This window comes from Biomphalaria glabrata, chromosome 9 (assembly GCF_947242115.1).
Source record: "Biomphalaria glabrata chromosome 9, xgBioGlab47.1, whole genome shotgun sequence".
NCBI lineage: Eukaryota > Metazoa > Mollusca > Gastropoda > Planorbidae > Biomphalaria > Biomphalaria glabrata.
In genome coordinates this window covers 3,623,425-3,651,381 of record NC_074719.1, presented here as the reverse complement: position 1 = coordinate 3,651,381, position 27,957 = coordinate 3,623,425, and the positions used below count along the sequence as shown (strand labels likewise).

Sequence of the window (27,957 nt, the reverse complement as noted above, 5' to 3'; positions counted from 1 at the left end):
TGTCAATGTATCTATTACACTTGTGTCAATGTATCTATTACACTTGTGTCAGTGTATCTATTACACTTGTGTCAGTGTATCTATTACACTTGTGTCAATGTATCTATTACACTTGTGTCAATGTATCTATTACACTTGTGTCAATGTATCTATTACACTTGTGTCAATGTATCTATTACACTTGTGTCAATGTATCTATTACACTTGTGTCAATGTATCTATTACACTTGTGTCAATGTATCTATTACACTTGTGTCAATGTATCTATTACACTTGTGTCAATGTATCTATTACACTTGTGTCAATGTATCTATTACACTTGTGTCAATGTATCTATTACACTTGTGTCAATGTATCTATTACACTTGTGTCAATGTATCTATTACACTTGTGTCAATGTATCTATTACACTTGTGCCAATGTATCTATTACACTTGTGTCAATGTATCTATTACACTTGTGTCAATGTATCTATTACACTTGTGTCAATGTATCTATTACACTTTAGACATTGCTTTCTCTCACTAGACAACCCGAGTGGCTTTGGCTACCCAAGTCTTCTTGTTCACAGTGGAAGCTTATCACGCACTATTTTAATCAGCGGACAGCATTAATATGCACAGACTTCAATAACCCAGTACACCGTCTCTAAAAGTTAAGTGACATCATTTCTCCATCCCAGGAGGAGACCAGAGCTTTAAGTATGATTTGACTTTTACTCTTTGGCTTTCATCATTAAAGAAAAAAAAGAGTTAAAGTCTAATCTGCTATCGACGAACCACAACACAAGGTTTAACTTCCCTTATCTTGGTTTACTATATTTTCTGTTTAAACATCAATTAATTATTATTAATTGATTAATTTTCAGGACATCCATGGGAGTGCAGCTTTTTTTAGCTTATTTCTGAATCATAATGTCGTGGCTCTTCTGCGGTGTCGAATACAAACAATGAAATAAACAGGAGGTAACCTTCAAATAGCGGAGAAATGCCAAAACAAGCAATACAGGTAGGTAGTCGACAATAGTGTTGAAATACCGAACACTTTGAATCCTCAAGAAGGGACCCGTCCAATGTCCCCTGTTGCTAGCCGTTTAGATAGTACTTCTTAATTTTACTGTCCTAATGAAAAACGTCTTGTTTATAGCGTATCGTAGAGCGTTCTTACCTTTTAAAAAATTTATCACGTCATTCGTCACCAAGTAAAACTTTCCCCTTATTCTCGAAACAAATACCTAATTCCTAATCATAACAATATTATGATGGAAACTTCAGAAGAATTTACTCCTAGCTAGGCCATAAGTGGGCGACCTATTTCCAATCTCAGGTTTGCAGATGATATAGACCTCATTGAAGAAATTGCAGACCAGGTGGCCACCAGATCCTTATTTAAAACTGGACGCTAAAGCTACAGCAGTTGGCAAGGAAATCAGTGCTGAAAAAAGCAAAATATTAGTTTGTGATGGAGATAGCACGAGATGTCGCATACAATTGAATGACCAAACGTGAGAAGAAGTTGACTCATTTAAATACTTAGGGTTGAACGTGAACAGAGATGGAGAATCAATAAATTATTATTATTATTATTGTAGCCAAGACAAGCCAAGTTCAAGCGCACTTAGCCTCTCGACCACGCTTCCCACAAATATAAATATATAAAAACCCGTTTAAGCTTGGCATCCGCTGACATGGCCTAACTGTGGAAAATCTGGAAGAGTAACACCAGCTTCCCAGTAAAATTAAAGCTATACTCCTATATGGCTGTGAACGTTGGACCCTGAACGCTATGGCTGAACGAAGACTTCAAGACTTTGAGAGTAAATGCTACAGAAAAATGCTGGGTATCAGATACCTGGAAAAGAAGTCAAAATGAGTTTGTATTTTTACAACACCTTGGCTGGTTAAAAAAAGGAACTCCTCGATACTGGTGGGAAGCGTGGTCGAGAGGCTTGAACTTGGCTTGGCTTGGGTACCTAAAAGAAGGCTCGAGGTTCAACACCCGACTCGGGCAGAGTTGTGTTTACTGATCGCCTAAAGGCAGCACGGAAAACTAACTCCTAGATACCCCCCTCCCCGCCACTGGTCCACAAATGAGATTGGACCAAAAGCGCTCTGAGCATGCTATAAGCATGAAAGTAGCGCTATATAAAAGCTATAATTTTTATATTTTTTTTTTTACTGTGAATAGTCGAAAGCTGAGCTGGTTTGATCATATTGTAAGACATGACTCACTTTCAAAAGTCATTCTTCAAGGTGCAGAGAAGGAGCACGAAGAAAGGTTTGACCAAAGAAAAGCTGGCTGGACAACGTAAAAGAATTGACCGGCCACTCTCTTGATCTCCTGCTAAGAACAGCTGCTGACCAAGGAAAAGTGGAGAGATTTGGTTACGTTAACAGTCACAGCACCTCTGCGACGAAAGTCAAAAGACCAGTTGATGACCTCTGGAATTTCATTAAAAAATTATCTTAGAAAACAATATAGAAAATCATGTACCAACTAAATACACATCAAACAAAATACATAAATGCTGTTTAATAATAGAATATAGAAACTTCATAAACAGAAGGAAAACCAATATATAAAATTTAAAGAAACTAAGGCAGAGAGAGTTTATAAAAAGTACATAAAAATTAAACACCTAACCCAAAAAGTAAGCAGACAGCTGCAGAGCGAATACACAAGCAATATAATATCTAAAGATAACAACAAAAACTTATGGTCATACATTAAGTCTAAGAAAATGGAAACAACAGGCATAGCACTATTAATAGGTGAAGATAACTTAACACATAATAATAATGAAACTAAAGCTAACATCCTAAATAAATACTTTTGCATCAGCATTCTCAGCCCCGGGAGACAAAGACATATTACTTAATTTGAACCAAGTAGACAACATAGGAGATATAGAAGTGCAAGAAAAGGGGATACAAAAACTATTAGCGAACATTAAACCAAATAAATCGTCTGGACCTGATGGTATTCCAGCTAGATTACTCAAAGAACTAAGCAACGAAGAATAGATATTGTAACCACATCCTCTGTACTCTCTAGTCGTAGGTCTTCGATCTTTATCAACCACAAACCTTGTACGTTCAATGTCTGCCGCATCAGTCTTGATAATATTTCATACTATAAATTCACATGTAGCATACAATAAAGCAATATTGAATTTCAACAAGAGCTGTGTTCACTTTTACATTATTTTTGTTATTCTTTGAAATATCAACTAAACACCATAAATCAAAGGGAAATAATCCCGTAATTATTATCGAGATCCGGGTTTGTTTCCTTTAATATTAATTGTTTTAGAAAATCTCTGTTTTCTCTCTCTAAAATTGACGGATGATGATTGATATTTTAAATAATCCACTTAGGACTTATTTATTTAAGGAAATAAGAAGACTGTCTCAGTGAGCGAAATAATTTCTATGCGAGATCTACCATTTCAAATTGTTTCACATTTTATCTAATTATCTAATTTTTTTAAATTACATAAAATTTATAATATATCATAGTTCTATAAAGGCGGGGTGGCTGAGCGGTAAAGCGCTTAGTTTCTGAACCGAGTTTCCGGGTTCGAATCCTGGTGAAGACTTGGGTTTTAATTCCGAGATCTTTTGGCTTCTCTTGAGTCCACCAAGCTCTAATAGGTACCTGACTTTAGTTTGGGAAAGTAAAGGTGGTTGTGCTGGCCACATGACACCCTCGTTGACCTTGTGCCACAGAAACAGATGACTTTTACATCATCTGCCCTAGAGATCGCAAGGTCTGAAAGGGAAACTTTTTTTACTTTAATTATCTTATACAAAAACATTTTTGTTTGAGATAAAGAAACTTCCGTGCAAAATAAAAACAAGAGACACTGACCTACATTTTTTTTTACTTTGATTTATAGTAATTTAGACCAGTGTTTCCCAAACTTTTTCCTTAACGGAACACTTCGCACATTCTGAGCATTTAGCGGAACACTTTGCTTATTTTGTTAGAGGGATTGATTCACGTGGTGAAGTACTAGTTATATATTTCAGTAGTTCGAGTAGTCTTGAGGAACACTAGGGCTTTGCGGAACACAGTTTGGGAAGCACTGATTTACCAAGAGTTTCACTGCTGTATTTATTCCAAGGCGTGTATGACGATGGTTAAAATATGTATCGCGAGGTTTCAAATCTACTAGAAGCTTACTGTTAGCGACCTGCTAGGCAGGGGAGATAAACTAGGCCTCAGTTACGGGGAAGTTTTTTAAAACATGAATAACCTCCCTGTGGCCATAACAAAAGAAGAAAGATTCACCTCTCCCTTTACAACCAAGGCATAAAAATAAATAGCCAAAGACTGTAGTCAACTCAAATCATTTGAAGCTGAATATTTTTTTTTGCTCTCTTTTAGGCAGGTGAAAAAAATTAACGAACTCGTAATTAAAAATAATAATTTCCTGACACCCCTACACAGTGAAGCGAGACGATCTCAAATTGTAACCTTTAGACAGAATAAAACAAAATATTTGAAACAAGCTTGACTCTTCTACCAATCATAATTAATTGGGTGACCGGTCATTTCATCCCCGGCCACTTCATCCCCGGTCATTTCATCCCATTTAAATATTTTTTCTTATTCATTGATTGTGCTGACTTTGACTATAAGCCCTCATTTTATCTAATATAGAAATTGGATTATGTAGAATGCGTTTTGATGTTGTTTTTTTTGACATGTTACTAATACGTTTATAGTGTTTCCCTTTCCACTTTACATTCTTGATGAGAAATTTTATAATATATTTGTAAATCTGGGTGTGTACTTAGCTATAGCGCTTCTATTGGATGTGGGGGATGTAATATTATAATATTATCATGTGCATGACGTAATGATCAAAGACCAAGGTTTGGTGGAAGTAGTAGAAATCATTTAAGAGATGAGAACGATTAGAATACTTATGACCATGCCGCTGTTAACTCATGACAACCATCTTTCCCTTTATTTTATTTTTCAATCGCTCTTACTTTAAAATGGGCGCATCATTTTTAGCCTTGAAATAAGGTTTTATTTCTTCTAATAAAGGCTGACTTCACCCATCCGCAGGGTATCATGTCGCCTATATTAGTTTTGTTTTAATTCCTTTTAAACATTAATGTTGTAAATTGTCTTATAGGCAAAGAGAATTACAAACATTGTTCAGCAATATGAATCGATGGATCGTCTTCTGTAATTACAAAAGCCTATCCATTTCATGAGACGGTATTCGCATATAAAAATTATTTTACATGACCTCTGTATCTATAAACGTTACATTTTTATAGTTTCTAGTCGCATTTAATTGTATTCTTATTTAATGTGTTACACATTTGGTCATGTAAATACAAATGAATGTATTAAATATTACTTATTTTATTATTTCTACGATTCCTCTTTGTTAGAAAAAAAATGATCAGATGATGAAATGACCAGGGGATGAAATGACCAGGGGATGAGATGACCAGGGGATGAAGTGATCAGATGATGAAATGACCAGGGGATGAAATGACCAGGGGATGAAATGACCGGGGATGAAGTGATCAGATGATGAAATGACCAGGGGATGAAATGACCAGGGGATGAGATGACCAGGGGATGAAATGACCAGGGGATGAAATGACCGGGGATGAAGTGATCAGATGATGAAATGAGCAGGGGATGAAATGACCAGGGGATGAGATGACCAGGGGATGAAATGACCAGGGGATGAAATGACCAGGGGATGAAGTGACCGGGGTTAAATGTGGGATGAAGTGACCGGGGATGAAATGACCAGGGGATGAAATGACCAGGGGATGAGATGACCAGGGGATGAAATGACCAGGGGATGAAATGACCGGGGATGAAGTGATCAGATGATGAAATGAGCAGGGGATGAAATGACCAGGGGATGAGATGACCAGGGGATGAGATGACCAGGGGATGAAATGACCGGGGATGAAGTGACCGGGGTTAAATGTGGGATGAAGTGACCGGGGATGAAATGACCGGGAACCTTTAATTGCCTAGAGATGCACAAAAGAATCTATCAACTATGACATGCAGATTTACCCACAAACTCCGAAGCATATATATATACTAGCCTGACATTACCCGCGGCCTGCGGGTCTAAGTTTGTGTTTACTAATGTAGTGGATTGGATTTAGATGTATGTTAAACGTAGCTAATGATCCTTTCAAGTTATTTCTCTTTCGCTACGAAAATAACATTAGTTTTGCGAAAATGAGTTTACCCGAAGTCGATACATTCATATCTATTAAAAACGAAAAGAGCGATAGCTTTGTTAAATGAATGGTATTATAAAGTGAACAATTAAACGAAATAATTTTTAGTACGCGATTCATGAATGAATATAGATCTAGGCCTATCTCAACTCGGCTTCGCAGCTTTCGTAAACGAATGCAGTCTATTAAAAATGCTTTAGAAAATCAAATTTGAATGTTTATTTGATCAAAATATGAAATGAATGGACTATAATTAGTATGTTCATGTGTTAAAGTATAAAACTATCTGTGCGAAGAGAAGTTTTATCATCTTAGAGTTAAATTAGAGTTTTAGATCTAGAGATGGGATTATAAAGTAAACAATTAAACGAATTCATTTTTAGTACGCGATTCATTGCGGTATTGTCTAATGAAAGAATGTTTGTCAGGAAATCTGTAATCACAGATACAACGAACTAATTAATTCAAAAAATGCTTTTGAAACACAAAATTGAAGGTTAATTTTATTATATAATAAAATCAATGGATCTTCTTTTGTATTTTCATGTGTCAAAGTAAAAAACTATCTGCGCAAAGTGTATTTCTAAAAATTAGATCTAGGTCTAAATCCTTTCTATCTTTTCTCATGTCAACATTGTAGACATGGCCTAGATCCATAAAATACTATAGCTGTAATAGAGTCGGACAACTTTATTTTTTTTGAGGGTCTTAAGTTTGTTTTAGGGCTACAATACATACACTAAGGTCTAAGTTGGTACCTAAGAAACATTCCTGCCAAGTTTTATCAAGATTGGTCAAGCGGTTTTGATGTCTATAAGTAACATACATACATACACCTCACATTCTACTTTATAATATAGATATGGCTCATTCTGTCTCGGAAGACATTGGATGTGCCCAGATGAGTAACTGGCCTTGGCTTCGTCTTGAACTGGGGCAGATTCTGCTGTCACTAATCAAACCAATTCTGAAGAGACAGATAATAAATAATAATAGGAGGATGACAGTAGGATCACAGTAGGATGACAGTAGGATCACAGTAGTATCAAAGTAGGATCACAGTAGGATGACAGTAGGATCACAGTAGGATCACAGTAGGATGACAGTAGGATCACAGTAGGATCACAGTAGGATCAAAGTAGGATCACAGTAGGATCACAGTAGGATCACAGTAGGATCACAGTAGGATCAAAGTAGGATCACAGTAGGATGACAACAGGATCACAGTAGGATGACAACAGGATCACAGTAGGATGACCACAGGATCACAGTAAGATCACAGTAGGATCACAGTAGGATCACAGTAGGATCATAGTAGGATCATAGTAGAAAGAAAGTAGGATGATTTGGTATTTGTCTACACCGGTGAAAATCCGCGTGCTTATTCGAAGTAGACGTCACTCCAAGCTGGTATCAACAAGTAGTTAGAACAAAATCAAAACCTTGATGTTTTATCAGCTGTTTCTGTCCAGGTTTTACAATGAAATCTCAGAATTGCTATCAACCTAAACCTAAAAAAAAATGCATAGATGTCATAAGTGATTATAAAACACACATGAAATGTAAGAGAACAAGTACTACAATAAAGAATATGCTGGTAGGCTACAAAAGGGATACAACCACTATTTACTGCCATTTGCTGGAAATTACAAGGTTTAGCCCCCTTTTTTCTATATAAAACTGAATTCATTAATTAAAACTAAATGATTAACTGATTGGTTAATTCTTGGATTGATTCGTGTATTGTCATTGACTATGAATAAAAATGCAAAATTTGAACTTGATCCAAGAATAGAAAGTGGGAGAAAAAAACGTGTCAAAACATAATTGGAGAATTAAATCCATATATACATCCACACCTCTCAATAAGTAGCCTTTAGTCCCCTTATTTCGATATCTAACAAAATAATTAATCCCCAACAAATAATTAACCAATTGGTTATTTTTTTTTATTGATTCATGTCTTGTCAGGTTAAGTGAATAATTAAGTTTTAACTTGGAAATGGGAGAAAAAACATGTTCAAACTTTTTACCGGACAGACAGACAGAGTTGATATAAGCTTTGTAATAAATATAGACCACCAATATACATGCACTGTTCTAAGTTATTTGTTTTAAATTGCAAGAGAGCATTTAAGCCTCTCAAGCCCTCACTCAAATGGAGTTTAATGATGATGATTTGTTTTAAATGATTTGAAGATAAGAGAACAGTGCTTGTATCCTACATTGTTCCTGTTATTCTGAAATAAATACATCCATTCACAAGTTTGTATCACCATCACCTGTTACTTAAAATGCGTCGTAGGGGGCGCTGTGACAGCAGAACTAGATCCCTCCACTTTTCCCGGCCATCAGCTGTTACTTAAAATTGGCCAGATTTCAAAACAGAGGCTGGTCCATTCTTTTCTTATCTTATCTTATATATTACAGACGTTACGTTAAAAAAGAAGCCAGTTTTTCTTTGAATGCTCCCTACACTGTACCTTAAAGAATACATTTTGAAAGAGCCTAGTCTTACCATAGGACCGGACCAGCTCAGCTGGTTTGTACTCCATTGGCCTCCTTCAGTCGTAGAACGACTATGGTTCATCTCAGAGCACACTTCCTCATGTGGCTGTGGAGCCCTATTTTGGAGAGACACTCTCGTCCACAGATAGCGCAGGTTAAGGTGGCTTTTGCTTCGGTGGTAGAGGAACTGGCCGTTTTTCGGATTGTACGTTTTTCTTCCTGGGCTGAGACCCATGTACTTTCACTGTCCATAGCTTTCTTGGTCACTGTCTCTCTCAATCTGGTGCGGTCTAGAGCTATGTCTTCCAAATTCTCAGTATTGATGTTCACTAATTTGAGGTCACGTTTGTACTATTTAAACATAATTAGACATTTTCGGAGCCAATATAATATAAGATAAACTAGGACAGCATAGCCTTAAACTAAAAATGAAGCAACCTGACCTAAGTCACATGACCCGGACGCACTAACGGTGACCTCACCTGTGCAGAGAGTTTATTTATAACAATATAGAAATAGAGAGAAAAATGAAGACAGAGAAAGAGAAGTGAATGATAAAGACAAAACAGAAAGAGAGAAGGATACCAAAAAAAAAAGAGATGTGAAAAAAAAAGTGATAAACAGTAAGAGATAAAGAAAGAAAGAGAAACAGAAAAAGAGTGAAAAAGAGACAAAGTGAAAGAAATAAAAGAAAGAAAGTAAAGAGGCAGAGGAAAAGAGAAAAAAGAGCGAGTAAGAAAGAGAGATCGAAATAGAAAAAGAGAGAGAGAAAGAGAAAAAAAGAAATAGGAAGAGAGATAGAGAAACCGAGTAAGTGAGAAAAGTACGAGGGAGCGAGAAAAAGAGTAAAAAGATATGGGTACTAGAAATACTAATATGAACTTATTCATGAACTTAGCAACACAAGTGATAACTTGGCTACTGTTTAAGTTTGATGTTGTAGAGATCTAAAGTCTTGGTCTCTACTTACAGCCCAGAGAGCGCACACAAGCTTAATGCGACCAATTGTTTCCTTTCTTTTCTAAATAGATTTTACATTTTGTCAAATGCATTTTAACTTATAAAATATATTTTATTAACATTTTACCATAACAATATATACATATTTTTGTATGTTGTAAAAATGTATCCATATCTTTATTCAGTGATTTGTTGTTTAGTTTTGGTAATAAAATTAGGTGCCGGTACTCAGTGATTAGGTGCCGGTACTCAGTGATTAGGTGCCGGTACTCAGTGATTAGGTGCCGGTACTCAGTGATTAGGTGACGGTACACAGTGATTAGGTGCCGGTACACAGTGATTAGGTGCCGGTACTCATTGATTAGGTGCCGGTGCACAGTGATTAGGTGCGGTACTCAGTGATGCAATGCCTAACTTTTAACTACTAATAAATTAATAATAAACGTTAAAATACAAGAAAAGTAATAATTTTTCCCCACATTTAAAAAGGTGTCGGTACGCCGTACAGGTGCGTACCGTCACAAAAAAGCACTGTCTCTATCTATCTATCTATCTATCTATCTATCTATCTATCTATCTATCTATCTATCTATCTATCTATCTATCTATCTATCTATCTATCTATCTATCTATCTATCTATCTGTCTGTCTGTCTGTCTTTGTGTCTGTGTCCAAGTGTTTGTGAAAGGCAAGAAATCTTTTTCTAAATGAAATTGCATTTCTCGCGAGAGTTTAAGACGAGAACTGATCTCTTAGTGTGACTGAACAACGAAGACGAGACTCAAATCTTTATGCGACTTCTCGCTTGCTCTTTGTGTCTTCCTGAACCATTTTGTAAGTCCTGAATAGAAGTACTAACACAATGACTGAAGTTTTTTTTTCCTTTTCACTAAGCAGACGTGGAAAAAGACCGCACAAAGAGACGCTCGTTTTCATTGGTCAATTCAAAATAAATAACGTTCTTCTGATCTTTAACCGGAAGTACTACATTCGAGACCATAATTGCTTTACTTTTCATGTCAACAGTTGTAAAGTTTCCATTCAGCGATGTTTTGTTGCATTATTTTGAACAGTTCAAATTTTCGTTGTATTCCCCAGGGTTCTGTCCTGACTTGCATCCAGTCTTCGCAAACTGTTTCAACATTCAGCAAAAACATTGTTGTTTTATTTCTTTAGAAAATATAACAAGACAAAGAAGAAGCTTAAAAAAAAAAAAAAAAAAAGCTTATTCTATATTACCTTATCTTATATAATACAGACGTTACTTCAAAAAAGAAGATGATTACGTCCTACGCGTCATGCATTTAGTCATGCATATTAACCAATGACTTAAATTCTGCCAAGTCACTGGTTTTCCTGGCTAGCTCAGGCAACCCATTCCATGCTCTAATAGCACTAGTGAAGAAGGAGTATTTGTACAAATTAGTCCTAGCATATGGGACGAGGAATGTGCCTTTATCTTTGTGTCTTTCTGAGTATTTTATTAAATTTTGTTTTTGTATTTGAAGATTATGGTTCAGTGTTTTATGTATAATTGCTACTTTACTTTTGAGTCCTCTGTCCTGAAGGCTTTCTAAATTTAGTGATTTTACTAAGGGTGTTACTCTAGTCAAATGTGAATATTCGTTTGTTATGAATCTCACTGCTCTATTTTGTGTCTGTTCCAGTTTCTTAATGTTTTCTTGAGTTGAGGGGTCCCAAACGGAGGATGCATATTCTATTTTAAATAACATTTTAGTTTTATGTTCTTATTTGATTTATATAAATTTATATTAAATAAACCCTAATGCTTTGTTTGATTTTTTTATAGTTTCATCACTATGTGGGTTCCATGACAGTTTTTCATTTATTAAAACACCTAGGTATTTTGCGTTTTTATTTGTCATTGTATCAACTAGTTTGGGTCATCATTAAAGGAATGGGTTTTTTTTTACACGTAAAACAAAGTTTGCTAGCAGCCCCCAAAAAAATATTTAAAAAAAAATGTCTAAATATGAAATCTGTTGTACAATGAGGACTAACATTTTCAAAAAAATTGGATACAATTACAAACAGGTCAGAATCGTATTGAATAAAACGTGCGCCCGCGGCGAGGTACTTTATTGGCGCCCGCCCTCTCCTGTTTCCATGAACATCACATACAAATATAGGCCGCGTGTGTCGCCCCCCCCCCCTTCTGAAGGTTGCAACAGGGGCATAATGCCCCCTTGCTCCCCGCCTCTGAAAGAGATCAATATTTTTTCTCTAGTCTCAACAGATCTTTGATAGTAAAACGTCACACAGCTACAAGGGACCTAACCCAGGTTTCTAGTCACTTCTGGAAACTCGCGATCTTGCCAGAGTTACTTCCTCATCATGTAAGATTTTTAGATTATTTTGATTCGTGCATTTCTTTGTGAAATATTTTCATTATCTACCTTAGGTTTGGAGGCGCGGTGGCTGAGCAGTAAAGCGCTTGGTTCCCGAACCGGGGATCGGGGCTCGAATCCTGGTAAAGACTGGGATTTTTAATTTCGGGATCTTCGGGCGCCTTTGAGCCCACCCAGCTCTAATGGGTACCTGACATTAGTCGGGAAAAAGTAAAGGTCGTTGTGCTGGCCACATGACACCCTCGTTAACCGTAGGCCACAGAAACAGATGACCTTTACATCATCTGCCCTATAGACCACAAGATCTGAAAGGGGAACTTTACTTTACCTTAGGTTTAGATATTAAGTAGGCAAATAACTGTTTTAAATTACGAGGAGTGAATTTTAAAATAGAATTAAAAGAAAAAACTTACTTAAAAATTTCCTCTCTAGGTCTGTAAATTGTAAGTATAGTGTTTGTGTAAATCGTAGATGTACTGTAAATAATTATTAAAATAAACAATATTAATCTTTAATATCCGGAAAAAATTTGTTTTACAATTGTGCATTACAAAATCCAAACAGGATTAGAGCAAACAATGTGTACAATAGTGCACAAAATATACATTCATACCCCAGTTTCTCTTTAACATTTTACATGCAAAATTTACAACAGGTGCTTACCTATTGTACAACAGTTTTTGTGTCTACTAACTTCTGTATGGCGATATTACGAAGTAAAGGGTGATTTTTTATGCTTAAAATCCTTATAGCTTTCTAAGCAATGCATATCTCAGATAGGTGTTTATTTGTTGCTTATAATCCTACCAGCAGTATTTATAATTTTACAAAGTTCGTATTTTTTTATGTTCAGATTGTAGGAGTACATTAAATTGTAGGTCTACTGTATACTGTAGGTCCTCTGTAAATTGTAGGTCTACTGTATACTGTTGGTCCTCTGTAAATTGTAGGTCTACTGTATACTGTAGGTCCTCTGTAAATTTTAGGTCTACTGTATACTGTAGGTATTCTGTAAATTGTAGGTCTACTGTATACTGTAGGTCCTCTGTAAATTGTAGGTCTACTGTATACTGTAGATTCTCTGTAAATTGTAGGTCTACTGTATACTGTAGGTCCTCTCTAAATTGTAGGTCTACTGTAAATATTTTAGGTCCTCTGTAAATTGTAGGTCTACTGTATATATTTTAGGTAATCTGTAAATTGTAGGTATACTGTATATATTTTAGGTCCTCTGTAAATTGTAGGTCTACTGTATATATTTTAGGTCCTCTGTAAATTCTAGGTCATCTGTATATATTTTAGTTCCTCTGTAAATTGTAGGTCTACTGTATATGTTTTAGGTCCTCTGTAAATTGAAGTTCTACTGTAAATTGTAGATCTACTTAAAATTGTACGTCTATTGTAAATTGTATAATGTGTATTTGTGTTAATGTTACAGTGATCGCTTTTTAAATGCATTAAAACAATGTTGTACAACTTTACATTTTAATTCGAAATCAGGGCTAAAACCTCCTCAAGGGGAATAATTCAACTATTACCATTAAATCTGTCGAGTACAATTCTTTTCATAGTTTTATATATTGGCCTCCTTCAGTCGTAGAACGACTTTGGTTCATATCGAACACTTTTTCATGTGGCTGTGGAGCCCTATTTTGGAGAGACACTTCCGTCCACATATATTGCAGATCAAGGTGGGTTTCGCTTTGGTGGTAGAGGAGCTGGCCATTTTCCGTGTCTCGCGCTTTTCTTCAAGAATCGAAGCCATGATTTTTTGCTGTCCATAGCTTTCTTGGTCACCGTCTCTCTCCAGCTAGTGCGGTCTAGGACTTTATAAGACAATAATTAATTACTAATAACCTATTGGTTAGTTTAAAAAAAAAATCTTGTTTTGTCAGGTAAAAGAAATGATTATGCAAAAGTTCAACTTGCGTGTTGGAGAAATAACGTGTAAAAAATATTTATCAGACAGACAGACAGACAGAGTTGATATAAGCTTTGTAAAAGACAAAATGGAGCAAGGCATGTCGGGATACCAATAGAACTATTTCCTCCCCGTTTCCAAAGAAAGTCCTGGATAGAGTGGGGAGGTGGGTGGGGCTTGTGGAGTGAAAAACACAATAACAACAGGCTGTCAGTTAGTCACATTAGTCACGTTAGTCACATTCCTGAAATGGAAAAAAAAAAGCCGAGTCAAGTGAGGTGAAAGCGTTTACCGAATTGGAACCATTGGGCCGTCACGGTTGACTGACTATGAACTAGGACACGTGACATACACATTTCTTTCTCATTTCAATTTCAGGAAGTGATTATTATATGTGATATCAAATACATATAGAGTCATGGGTTTTAAGAAAGATAACCACTTTTCTAAAAATCCAAATGCGTATAGTTTTACAAAGATTGAGAGCAAAAAAAAAAGAAAGGGAAATAATTTAATTCCTATATTTTTTTTGGGTGTGGAAGAACTATCTAGGCCTTACTTTTATCAGTCAGTCTGTTACTAGTATTTTGTGAGATCTGTGTATTTTGTTCCGCAAACCACAGTCAAGAAATTATTGTTACCTGACGTCCGGTAAAAAGAGGACATGTCCTTTTTGTTGTCGTGACCTCCGTCCGACAGGCATTGGTGTAGATTGAGAAAATGTCCGGCTTTGACTGCAATGGTTTTTTATTACGAAATTCTTTGTATCTTATCATTTACCCAGAAACTGACTCCTCTAAGGAAGAAACAATTTCCTTTTGTTCCTATATCCGAGACTGTTAAAAGCAAATGTTTCTTGGAGAGAAAGGCCCTTAAAAGTTTTTTTTTTATATTTAAAAAGAATTATAATTTTATTATTATTTTTTTTTATTATTATATTATTATTGCTATTATTTTATTATTATTATTATTTGGCTAAAAATGCTAAAACTCTCTTCCAAGAGATGCATTAAAATGATTGATTCTCTGGCCAGTTTAGCTCAAACAATTTCACGAAGAAACATTCACAACTTTATTTCCTCCTGGAGATCTTGCCACGTTGGACGACGTGACAATACCGACTTACATTTTTGGATATTCACGTGCGCCTTAAACTTCGGATATCTTTTAGCAATTTAGTGTGTCTAAATTCGAATCAATAGAGTAGTGTCTTGAATCACTAGTGTTATGCAACGTTGATTTACAGGATTAGGGGTTTACAATATACGTAACGAATAGATGAATAGAAATCTGACACTTCGAATATAAGGACGATTGCTATTGTGAAGATGGTTTTATGGAGATGATAGCAATGGGTGTTGCCTTGTAATAACTGTCCCAATGGGTGCTATTGACTTACTTCGACCGTTCAGCGAATTGGGCTGCAAGCTGTCTCCACAACGATCTGTCACTGGCAATGTCTGAAGCCTCTCTCTTCCCACCTGGTGTCCACTGCTCTGAGGTTTGAGTAATACGAGGACGTCCGTGTTTCCGCTTTTCTCGTATTGGGATCCGTGTCATCGTAACTCTTGGTATGCGTAATTTACTCTGTCGGAGGACATATCTTGTAAACCTCATGCGACGCCAGGTCACAACCTCAATAAGTGGTCGAGACCAAGTTCGGATTAGGATTTCTTTGCTTGAGGCCCGAGCTCAGCAAAATTCATTGCAGTTGTAAAATGTTTGTTTGTTTTACATATTTCGGATGTTCCTTCAGAGTTGAAGGTAGTTTACTTCCTAGTCCAAACCGCCCGCAGGACGACGGGGGATGGGAGCGGGCAGGGTTTGAACCCTCGACCGTCGATAAATCCGAACGACAGTCCAGCGCGCAAACCGCACGACCAGGCAGCCATCCTAACAGTGTCCTCTGAGATCTTCGCTGATGACGTTTAGGAAAGAACGTACTTCGTCACGTGTTTGATCTGGATCACGTGACATTGTTTTGCCACCACTGCTGTAATGTATTGAATTCAATAAAATTCTTCGCCTTGATCCCAATGTTGAAATTTCAAGTGTAAAAAAAAAAAGCACCATTAACTCTTTCTCTCCGTTATTATTTTTCCACGGTTTGAAGGAATAATTCATTTTACTCATGACTATTTCACTACCCCTGTTATGATTAAGCTTCAATAGCTTTGTCGTTTGTTATCAGAAAATGTTTTATTTGGTATAGAGTTAAAGGGAAATGCACGCTCTTTTTATATAAGACAAAGTCAAGTTTATACATTAAACATTAATTTAATTGAATGAGGTCAAATCAACGATGGTATCGTCGATTAGGAGAGAAAGAGTTAACATGTCAACATTATATCTTCCAAACCAGGATCCTTCATATCAAACGGAATAGCGTTACACTGGGCTTATTTCTACTTGGACTCACCATCTACTCAACATTCAATACATGGAAGCATCTCTATGTGTCTATTGATAAAACACGTAAGTATAGAGAAGTTTACATCAGTGTATAGTCGACTAAAACATAGCTCCCCTTTCAGACCTTACGATCTATAGGTCAGATGATGTAAAGGCCATCTGTTTCTGTGGACCACAGCTAACGAGGGTGTCCTGTGGCCAGCACAATGACCAACCGCCTTTACTTTTCCCCAACTAATGTCAGGTGCCCATTAAAGTCGGGGGACTCAGAGGTGCCCTAAAGATGCTGAGATTAAAATTCCCAGTTTTCACCAGGGTTCGAACTCGGGGACCTCCGGTTCGGAATCCAGGCGCCTTACCACTCAGCCACCGCGCCTCGGAACGTTGAATAATGGTTTGAAATTGCTATTTTGACATTTCGTAACTCATCCTGTTTTCCTAGCCGTGATCTTGAGTGAAATTAATGCTACATATTTTTAAACCTAGCAAAGGGTTAATAATGGAACAATTTGTCTAGTCATTCAATTGTACTGTCCCCATGGGGTGTAATTTAGCATATATGAATGATTTGCAAGAGTTACAGTTGTCTCCCTTGGACTGGTGCAACTAGATTAACATTAAAACAGGCGTAGGAGGTAGTATCTTCTATTTTGAAGTAACGTCTATATTTTATAAGATATTTTTTGTTACAAATATAATTTTTTTTTGTTCAAAATCTAGCTATCATCTTTCAAAGTGAGTCTCCTCAACACGATCCAGTGGACCTCAATATAAATCCTGGGTTCACTCCAGATGTTGTTGACACTATGACTGACACACTGGTTGGCATGCTGAGTCAAGCAACTGACATGTCATCACATACTGTCACTGCCAAATGTGACGACATCTGGAATGGTAAATTAAAGACGCCTGGAACTGCTTAGACTCTTTTTATCGCTATAACTTCTTCAGCATCTTATTTATTATTATTATTATTCATTTTTATTACTACTATTTTTATGTTAGAAACGAAATGTATTTAATCTCTGGCACTGCAAGGGTTGATATATTCAAATGAAACTACATAATTCATTGTAGTCTATTTATCAGTTTCCACTTTGAATTTTCTGGTGATGTGGCAGGTCTGCCGCAGTACCGCCCTCTGACAGGCAACGAGAATGTGTTTATATTTAATATAATTTTGTATTAGATAATATTGAAACTATTCATAAATATTAAAATAATTCTTATGTAACAATTTGTGTATATAATGTACATTTTAGATACACAGTAAGTATGTTTATAACGTATTCACTTTAAGCCTGTCAACCTGACGACTGTTTCCAGCCTTTGAGCCCGGATCCCAGAGAAAGAATTCGGGACTTGCTGTCTCCGAAACTTGCACTGACCTATAAAAACCGTCAACAAATCTCTGACCTGTCATCTACCATACCAGAGAGTGGTGTGATATTTGTGACAGCTACGTTCGATAACCTATTTGAAGGGACACAAGCCCTTGTTCATAATCTACACACAGTGGTCTACCCTAAAGTTAAAAATATGACTTTGGTGATCTTTGATATTGGACTCACCCCGGAACAAAGAGAAAAGGTAAACAGAAAATGAAACATTGACATTCTTAATTACAACTTTACACTTACTGGTTTCTTTGTAAAATGTTTGTAAAATGTTTGAACAATGTAAACTTTTTTGTAAATTACTTGTGAATTGTTTGTCAAATTTTGTAAAGTGTCAGCACAATGTTTGTTAATTGTTTGTAAACTGTTTGTAAATTTTTTTTAAAATTATTTGTAAAATGTTTTTAAATTTGTTTTAAAATTGTTTGTAAAATGTTTGTAAATTGTTGACATGTTTAGGGTGTTCCTACAGAGTTAAAGATAAATTTACTTCCTAGTCCAAACCTCGCACAGGACGACGGGGGTTGGGAACGGGAAGGGTTTGAACTTTAAATTGGGTCATGACTTTCCCTTAACGCATAAGACGGCAAACTCTCTCCACAAAGATCGGTCAAACGTGGATTTCACAGCCTCTTCACAGGACTTTAGGTCTTCTAAAAAGGTGCAAAGCCATGTTTGAAAACGTGTTTTGTCTTGTCTAAAAATAGGTCCCTCCAATTTCATACAACAACAAAAAAATTAAAGACACTATATAAAAAATGTTAATAACCCATACCAAAATAATAATAATAATAATATCTTTATCCATGAAGATCAAACAGATAGATCAAAGGACCAAACAAATCCATATATTTTTTTTTACATTTTTACCTAAAATACTTGACATCGTACACTGTCGTGGTTTTAAAAAAAACCTGTTTGCCTGGCGTATTATGTGGATTTCGTAATAGACTCCGGATTTACTGTATTGCGTGAGCCCCAATATGTTTCGTTTTGGTTGCTAAAATATGCATATTAATTTTTTTTTTCAAAGTAAGAACTCTTTTTCTTTTATATGCTTTTTCATGCTTTTAGAGATTAGAATTTATTAATAAGTGGATTTTTATTAAAGCTTTTAAAAAAGTGTAGAGGCCTCATCAAAAATTCTGCCCCGGGGCCTCCACGTACTTCAATCCGGCCCTGGCCTACATAAAAAATGTAAAGTTTCCCTTTCAGACCTTGTGGTCTTTAGGGCAGATAATTCTGTGGCCTACGGTTAACGAGGGTGTCATATGGACAGCACAACGATCAACCGCCTTTACTTTTCCCCAACTGAAGTCAGGTACCCATTAGAGCTGGGTAGACTCAGAGGCGAGCAAGGATCCCTAAATAAAAATCGAAGTCTTCACCAGGATTCGAACCAAGGACCCCCGGTTCAGAAGCCAAGCGCTTTACCGCACAACCACCGTGCCTCTTGATCTACATACTTACAGAAAATATTTTAATTTTTATAAAATATAAGCTCATATATGGGTGTATTTTAATTATTCTCTGATAGTAAACGTAACCCGATCCACCCATAAAGATAACTTCAAACCAGTGCCAGGGCCGCCTCTGCTTAGTCCCAGCCTAAAGAAAAAATGTATAAACTTGTAAATGGGTCACGAAAATCGTATCGAGCTAGAAATCATAAATTATGGAAATAATATAAACCAAAGTTATGCTATATTAATCCCCTTTATCTACTTTTAATGTTAGCAAATTAAAAGGCATTATGCAGCAATGAAGAGCTCATATTAATTCACTCTGTCTGGTAAAATGTTTGTGGACTTTGTAGACATGTCTGATCCAAACTAAATGATACACTTACACTTCGTATAAGCTTTGTTGTTATTTTTTTAAAGTATTGCTTATGTTTTTCTTGTAATTATTACCATACTATCTAATAAACCAAATACGGTAAACCATTTTCTTAACCCTATATCCGTAGCACTTTAAATGTAAAGCAAAAGTACTAATACCCTAGACCTATTTTTATCCCAATTTCTCTAGTACTAAATAAAAAAAAAAAATATTAAAGCCTGCACGCAGCAGACATTCACCGTTAAAAAAATAATTACAACTATTTTTTAAAAATCATTTTCTAAATTTTAAACACTTATTTTCGCCTCAATTCTTATTCAGCAAAAAATCTGACACAATAGTTTTTGTGAACAATAACAATAACACCAAAAGTTTTCACTTTTAAGAAAACTGTATAATCCATTTTGCAATGACAATTCATTTCTCAAAGTGTTTAAAATCACTTATAAATATTGATTCTGTGGCATTTTACGTCTCGTGAGACTATCTTTTCACTTTGCAACTTCTTGTGTGACTAAAGAGGCCAATCCTAGATACACAGGTGCAGTCACAGGTTGGGCATAGGCCTATGTAAATTTGCGAGAGCTGGGCTGCCCACAGGTCAACACTCGCCTATCTTCCATACTGACCGGGTCCAAAGGTATGGTAACCCATCGCTATTCGGGGTCAGGTGGCTGCAGGAGTTTGCCAGAGAGCAGTAGTCTTTCAACTGTCCCCTAAGTGGCTCTAAAAATATTGGTTAGATCATGTGTACAAATTATTATTACACCGTTTTAAAAATTTTAATTTTTACATTTCAGACCAAGAAAGCCTGTATGTGCCATTTCATAGTGTTTCCATTTGAACTATTTCCAGGATTCTTCAAAGAACGCGGATGCAATGCGTGGAAGCCACTAATCGTTATGGTAATTGTGTACTACTTGTTTTAAATCTTATAAAAAAGTAACAATTACAAAGACAAATGTCTTTTCTTTACTTCCACAAACCTAGGCTATGTTTTATCATGCTTATATCTGCAGGATTTTAAGTTTCAATATCACTACTCGGCATGACAATCTGAACATTAAAAATGAAAATAAACTTCGTTAAATCCTACATGCTACTAGAAAGGTCCTTTGGAAAAAAATATCAAATCCCATTCGGGCAACTGTTTGAGAGAAACATTCCTAATAAGCTAAACATATTTTAGAAATATAAAACATCCCTCAGACAAGGATTTTCTGGTTTTACCATCACACGGAAGATACAAGACACCGATTGCAGAGTGAAACAAACACAGTTGGCAGTAGTTTCAAATATCTCGGAGCTATCGTCTCTTATGAGCTTGTCCATATATTATTATTATTATTATGTTAGAAATGAACGAGTAGTCATTCTCTGGCGCTGCCAGGGTCGAGTTTCGCTCAAGAGAAACAAAATTCATCGTAGTCCCTTTAACAGTTTCCACTGAGGAATTTTCTGGTGATGTGGCAGGTCTGCAGCAGTACCGCCCTCTGACAGGCAACGAGGATGTTCCTAGGAATGTTAAGGGCCTGGAAGGTATCTGTGAGGTCAGTTGTTGTTATCCCCTCGGTTGATATAACAATGGGGTATATTGTTATTTTGGACAACTTCCATATTATTATGTTAGAAATGAACGAGTAGTCATTCTCTGGCGCTGCCAGGGTCGAGTTTCGCTAAAGAGAAACAAAATCCATCGTAGTCCCTTTAACAGTTTCCACTGAGGAATTTTCTGGTGATGTGGCAGGTCTGCAGCAGTACCGCCCTCTGACAGGCAACGAAGATGTTCCTAGGAATGTTATTATTATTATATTATTATCATGATTATCACCGCAGAGGGAGAGAATACAACTACAGCATTACACTAAATTCTTGTTCTTGGCTTCAGGCTTCCATGCTAAAGGCAAACAAGTTAGTTGTGTACCAAGACGCCTCTATCAGTTATAAGGACACAGTGCTTGAGTTACTAGACAGAGGATATAGACTAGGTCTACAGCTATGGGGAGCTAACTGGATGTATAACATCCCTGTAGCCACTTCGAAAGGTGTAAGTATATTAAAACAGATATAAAGTATATATATAAATACATAAAAACAAAAAAGGACGTCAATGACATTGTATTGAGAGATCCAAGTTGTCAAGTTAATTTTGAAAATTACATTTAGCTTCAAGGGATATAGTGGTGGGAAGCGTGGTAGAGAGGCTAAGTGTGCTTGAACTTGGCTTGGCTTCCTATGAAGGGGGCTCGAAGTTCGACACCCGACTCGGGCAGAGTTGTGTTTACTGAGCGCCTAAAGGCAGCACGGAAAACCAACTCCAACTGAGCATGCTATAAGCATGAAAGTAGCGCTATATAAAGCAATAATAATAAATATATAGTTTAGACATATGAAATTGCATGACAATGTGCAAAAAAATTATTTACTCACAAAACATCACATATTATCAAAACGTCTGGATTCGTGATACTAGATGCACCAGAGGTGGCATTTCTGAAAATCTGACATGCCGAGATTATTTTTTTTCACTTGTCAGTCCGTGAGTCCAGGTTCGAATGAGCACTTTGTATATATTTAGACGATTTCAGTCATAATTAATTGTAAATAATATTTAAATTTTAATATCTCAGATTCCTATGTGTAATATCTTTTAAATTTAGGATTTTCTGGAGAGACGGAATTTCATTAAAAAAGAATGTACATAAACATAGGGAAAGAGTGTGTTACTCTATATCTGAGACAATGATGATATTGAGTCTTTCATATACTTTCTTTTCTTAGTTTGCAAACTATTATAGTGGAATGGGAAGTGGACACTGGATGGACACGGCTTTAACGATTTGACAGTTTAGGTATATCTTTTTTTTTTAGGGAATAAAAAATTACTTATTGACCACACGGGGAAAACTCTGGTTTGACCGTTATAATTTTTCAGAATAAAATCATCTGAAAATTAAATATAACAATTTTGAGCACGCTTTCAGTGGGTATTCCCGAGCTTGACTCAGATGTTTCTCTGTATTCAGTTTAGAGTTGAATAATTAAATAGATGTACTAACGAACATTATGCGCACCGTCTTGTGTAGAACTGAGCTGGAATGTAATAGAAGAACGTGATTGTGTAAAGCTTACTGGAAAGACTCCTTGCAATAAAGAAGAATTTTCCCTTAGTGGGATGGACCGTTGGGGCACCACGCATGAGCTGTCGACCGTCTTTGTCCATTTATCTGTCTTTTGTCTTGGATAAAACCTATTTCAATGGCAGGCCTGTTCATTCTTTTATGTTGACTTCGTTTTTTTAATTAATTTTCCTGGTACTGTTTCCCGAAGGAAGGTCTTTGCGAGACCTGAAGACCTTGTGATATGGCCATAGAGTTTTAGTTTGCGTTTTTTTTTACGATAGTTAGCAGGTCACAGGTCATCATGGGGTCCAATGGCTGCAGTAACCCTGTCTCTAATCTCTTCATTTGTGATGCGATCTTTAAATGTAATACATAGGATCCGTCTGTAGTATATCAGTTCCATTGCTAGGATGCTCCTCTCTGGCTCTCCAAGACTCACAAGCATATAAAAATGTGGCCATGACCAGGGAGCGCATCATTCTGATTTTTGGTGCCAAGGGCTAAGCCCATGTCTTTCCATATTATTTTAAGTTTTGAAAGGGTTGCTGTGGACTGTGCTATTCGGGCCAATAGTTCAGGTTTTGTTCCATCATCTGAGACAATAGCTCCGAGGTATTTAAAACTACTGAAACTAGTCAGCTTTTCACCTCCAATGCTAATGCCCCTTTTAAAGCCCTGTTGGCTATTAGTCATAATATTTTTTTTATTACCTTTATTGGCATAACAAGAAATAAATAGACTGCAGAAATGATAGACTACCATTAGTTTTATGTTACTGTATTTTACTTGTTTATACCTACATTAGCTTTATGTTACTGTATTTTACTTGTTTATACCAACATTAGCTTTATGTTACTGTATTTTACTTTTTTTTTACCTCATTAGCTTTATGTTACTGTATTTTACTTGTTTATACCTACATTAGCTTTCTGTTTCTGTATTTTACTTGTTTATACCTCATTAGCTTTGTGTTTCTGTATTTTACTTGTTTATACCTCATTAGCTTTGTGTTTCTGTATTTTACTTGTTTATACCTCATTAGCTTTATGTTACTGTATTTTACTTGTTTATACCTCAATAGCTTTGTGTTACTGTATTTTACTTGTTTATACCTCATTAGCTTTCTGTTTCTGTATTTTACTTGTTTATACCTCATTAGCTTTGTGTTTCTGTATTTTACTTGTTTATACCTCATTAGCTTTATGTTACTGTATTTTACTTGTTTATACCTCATTAGCTTTCTGTTTCTGTATTTTACTTGTTTATACCTCATTAGCTTTGTGTTTCTGTATTTTACTTGTTTATACCTCATTAGCTTTATGTTACTGTATTTTACTTGTTTATACCTACATTAGCTTTATGTTACTGTATTTTACTTGTTTATACCTCATTAGCTTTCTGTTTCTGTATTTTACTTGTTTATACCTCATTAGCTTTATGTTACTGTATTTTACTTGTTTATACCTCATTAGCTTTATGTTACTGTATTTTACTTGTTTATACCTCATTAGCTTTATGTTACTGTATTTTACTTGTTTATACCTCAATAGCTTTGTGTTACTGTATTTTACTTGTTTATACCTCATTAGCTTTCTGTTTCTGTATTTTACTTGTTTATACCTCATTAGCTTTGTGTTTCTGTATTTTACTTGTTTATACCTCATTAGCTTTATGTTACTGTATTTTACTTGTTTATACCTCATTAGCTTTCTGTTTCTGTATTTTACTTGTTTATACCTCATTAGCTTTCTGTTTCTGTATTTTACTTGTTTATACCTCATTAGCTTTGTGTTTCTGTATTTTACTTGTTTATACCTCATTAGCTTTATGTTACTGTATTTTACTTGTTTATACCTCATTAGCTTTCTGTTTCTGTATTTTACTTGTTTACACCTCATTAGCTTTATGTTACTGTATTTTACTTGTTTATACCTCATTAGTTACTGTATTTTACCTCATCTTTACCCATTTCTTAGATGTTCGACTACATGGGAGACAAGCCTTGTGCCTATCTCAAGTACCCACAGATACAAAGTGGAGTTATGGTGTTTAAGAAAGCGTCATTTATAGTTCGAACTATCCTGGAGCCGTGGGCCAAGTGTGGCTTTGAGAAAGATTGTTTCTGCCCGCTTACAAGGGAAGACAGCGTGGACTGCACCGATAAAAAGATAGAAATTCATATGTGTCACAGGTAGGTAATAATGGCCATGTCTTCAGTTCCAAGATTAAGGATGAATGCAGTGTTTCACATGAGTAAACAAACCCAGTTGCGACCTACATATTTTTTCAGCATTTCGTAGAAAAAAGTTGTCCGCCGGCCGTCTATATAAGTTTTAGCCAATGGAACATTTGCCAAAACAAAACAAAAACAAAACAAAAACAAATTGTTAGTATTTAAAGGTATTTTTATTTAAGTCTGTGAAATACACCAGAATCCTAAAAAATTATTAGCAAGCAAAATATGAAAAATCCTCTTTTTTTTTTTTTTTTTTTTTTTTTAAAAAGCGTATGTAAAGGGGATGAAATCCGCCCTTAAAACTATATCTAGCAATAATGTACACGTTATTTCCCTTATTTGATATCAAACAAAATAAATAATTAAATTATGTTTTTTTTTATTGACTCATGTTTTGTTAGATACAATAAATAATTGTTTAAAGTATCAACTTGATCGGAGAGTGCGCGAGGGAGAAACAGCGTTGACAATTATTTAAGGGGACTAAACCCAACAAATTTAGTCATGCATTGAATACTGAATAATTAGTTTCCCTAGTTGGTACCAAACAAAATAATTAATTACCAGTTGACAAGATTATGTAAAAGGGAAGAAATCCGCTATTAAGACATCTATCAAAATGTACACGTTATTTCCCTTATTCGATATCAAACAAAGTAATTAGTTACTTTTCTTTAATTGATTCATGTCTTATCTATACCAACGAGTAAATATGGGAAGTTTCAACTTAATCCGAGAATGAGTTGTGGGAGAAATAACGTGTAGCTTACACACTTTTTACCAGACAGACAGACGGACAGACAGTGAGTTGATATAAACTTTGTAAGAACTGTAATTTTTACCAGTCCGTCATCTCTGAATGTAAGAAAAATGTAAACAATAAATTAAGAATATAAAATGTGTTTCTAAACAGGTCTGACCAATCTGCATTGTCTTTGATTGTCAGCAAGCTGTTTACAAGTGAGCGCTACCGATATCACATGCCAGATTCAGAAAGTGAAAATGGCCGGTATGTCGTCATCAACAGAGACCAGGGAGAAGCCGGCTACTTTGATAACATCCTGGCAGGTTTATAACCACGTGATTCACCGATGTTTCATAACCAGATCGTACATTTTTAAAATGTGTATACATTAGAAATAGAAAACTAGAGTAACACATCGTACAAGAACATGTGTGCTGTTGTGGACAGTCGTTGAATTGTAACAGCGAATATGGTAGACAACTAAACCGCTGCGAGCGTATTATATCTTAGCATATACAACTTGAAGTAATTTGTATACCTTCTTTTAGAACAAAACGATATATAGCTATTATTACAATACTAGTCGACCGCCGGCGAAGCATACGCCGCTATTTTGCAGGGCCAGCCTTAGGCCACAGTAGGCCGCAGTAGGCCCCGCACTTTTATAGAACCCGCACTTTCATAGGACCCGCGCTAAATCAAAGTGTATAAAAATCCGTTTCGCATGGGGCCCCACAATGCTTAAGTCCGGCCCTGTTATTTAGTGACGGGTGAATATACATAGTAGATTACTTGTTCTCTTTCCATGACTTCTTGGTCACAATGGTTAAGTCCGGCGCTGCTATTTAGTGTTTGTAAAATGTTTGTTTGTAAAATGTTGGACATGTTTCGGATGTTCCTTTAGAGTTAGGGTTAGTTTACTTCCTAGTCCAAACCTCGTGCAGGACGAAGGGGGATGGGAGAGGGCAGGGTTTGACAGCCCAGCGCGCAGCCAACTGTAGCGACGTGTGAATATCCACTTGTTCTCCCCTCTTTGTTTTTTCGTGGGGTGACTATCCGCAGAAATAAGAGAGTGATCTTTCCTTTACTTCTTGTTTAAACTTTTGAGGGAAGAAGAGAATTATATATATCAACTTGAAATAAAATGAAAGTAGACTTTAGCAATACTATCAAATGGTATTCTGAACAAAATCAAACTTACTACAAAATCACGTCTTTTCATTCTAGCAATCTTAAGTCGTCTGTTGTATCTAAGACTGCTGACGACACTGCCGCTTTATCTTGCATCATTCACACTGCATAGCTAACACCTTCTCACAGTCACCATAGAAACACACACACTCCATAACATGTGTGTCTGTGTGTGTGTGTGTTTGTCCGAAGCGCATACCACACGTGTGTGTAAATTTGAGACATTTCAAAGGAATTGAAATATATTTGTTGTATTAATAGTTATTTTATTTGGAGAATAATTGTTTCAATTTTTTGGGGGGTTAAGAAAGTTTCTTCTTTTAATATTTTAGCGCCCACCCCCGCCCCATTTTTTAATAGTTGAAAGTCGCTATTAGTTGTATGATGTCTATCATGTTTAATTCTCAAAAAAAAAAAGATATAATGGCTTTTTACCATTGCCTGTATTCTACTCTACGTAAGACATTATTCTTTTGAAGAGAACTCTTTTTTTTTATTTAAAATTTAAGACTTTCATTCATGGTGAAAAAGTCTATGCATTAAATTCTATGATATAAAACTTGAGGCGCGACGGCTGAGCGGTAAAGCGTTTGGCTTCCAAACTGGTGATCCCGGGGTCGAATCCTGGTGAAGACTAGGATTTTTAATTTCGGGATCTTTGGGCGCCTCTGAGTTCTGAGTCCACCCAGCTCTGATGGGTATCTGACAATAGTTGGGGAAAAGTAAAGGCGTTTGGTCGTTGTGCTGGCCACATAACACCCTCGTAAACCCTAGGCCACAGAAACAGATGACCTTTACATCATCAGCTCAATAGACCACAATGCCTGAAAGGGAACTTTACTTTTCCTTAATATGTACCCCAAAACAAAATGGACGACTAACCAGAAGCAATAAACGAGATTTGCTACGAACATCAAGTTATCAACTTCGTGCATTGAGATATTGTTAGTTGTTTTTTTTTTTATATATTGTTATTATTTTTTAAAAGGTTGGTAACAATGACTTTCAATTCGGCGTT

At 36.0% G+C, this 27,957-nt stretch overlaps 1 protein-coding gene across 1 annotated transcript; it reads left to right on the top strand.

The window, feature by feature from the left end:
• The first annotated feature begins 480 nt into the window (after window positions 1–480).
• On the top strand, window positions 481–27,957 carry LOC106074553 (uncharacterized). Its single transcript, XM_056040681.1, has 8 exons — window positions 481–1,008; window positions 16,357–16,469; window positions 17,127–17,300; window positions 17,707–17,996; window positions 20,446–20,550; window positions 21,534–21,692; window positions 24,744–24,958; window positions 25,917–27,957. Exons 3-8 carry the CDS (start codon window positions 17,213–17,215, stop codon window positions 26,077–26,079), a joined length of 1,020 nt encoding a protein of 339 aa, XP_055896656.1. The 5' UTR covers window positions 481–1,008; window positions 16,357–16,469; window positions 17,127–17,212; the 3' UTR covers window positions 26,080–27,957.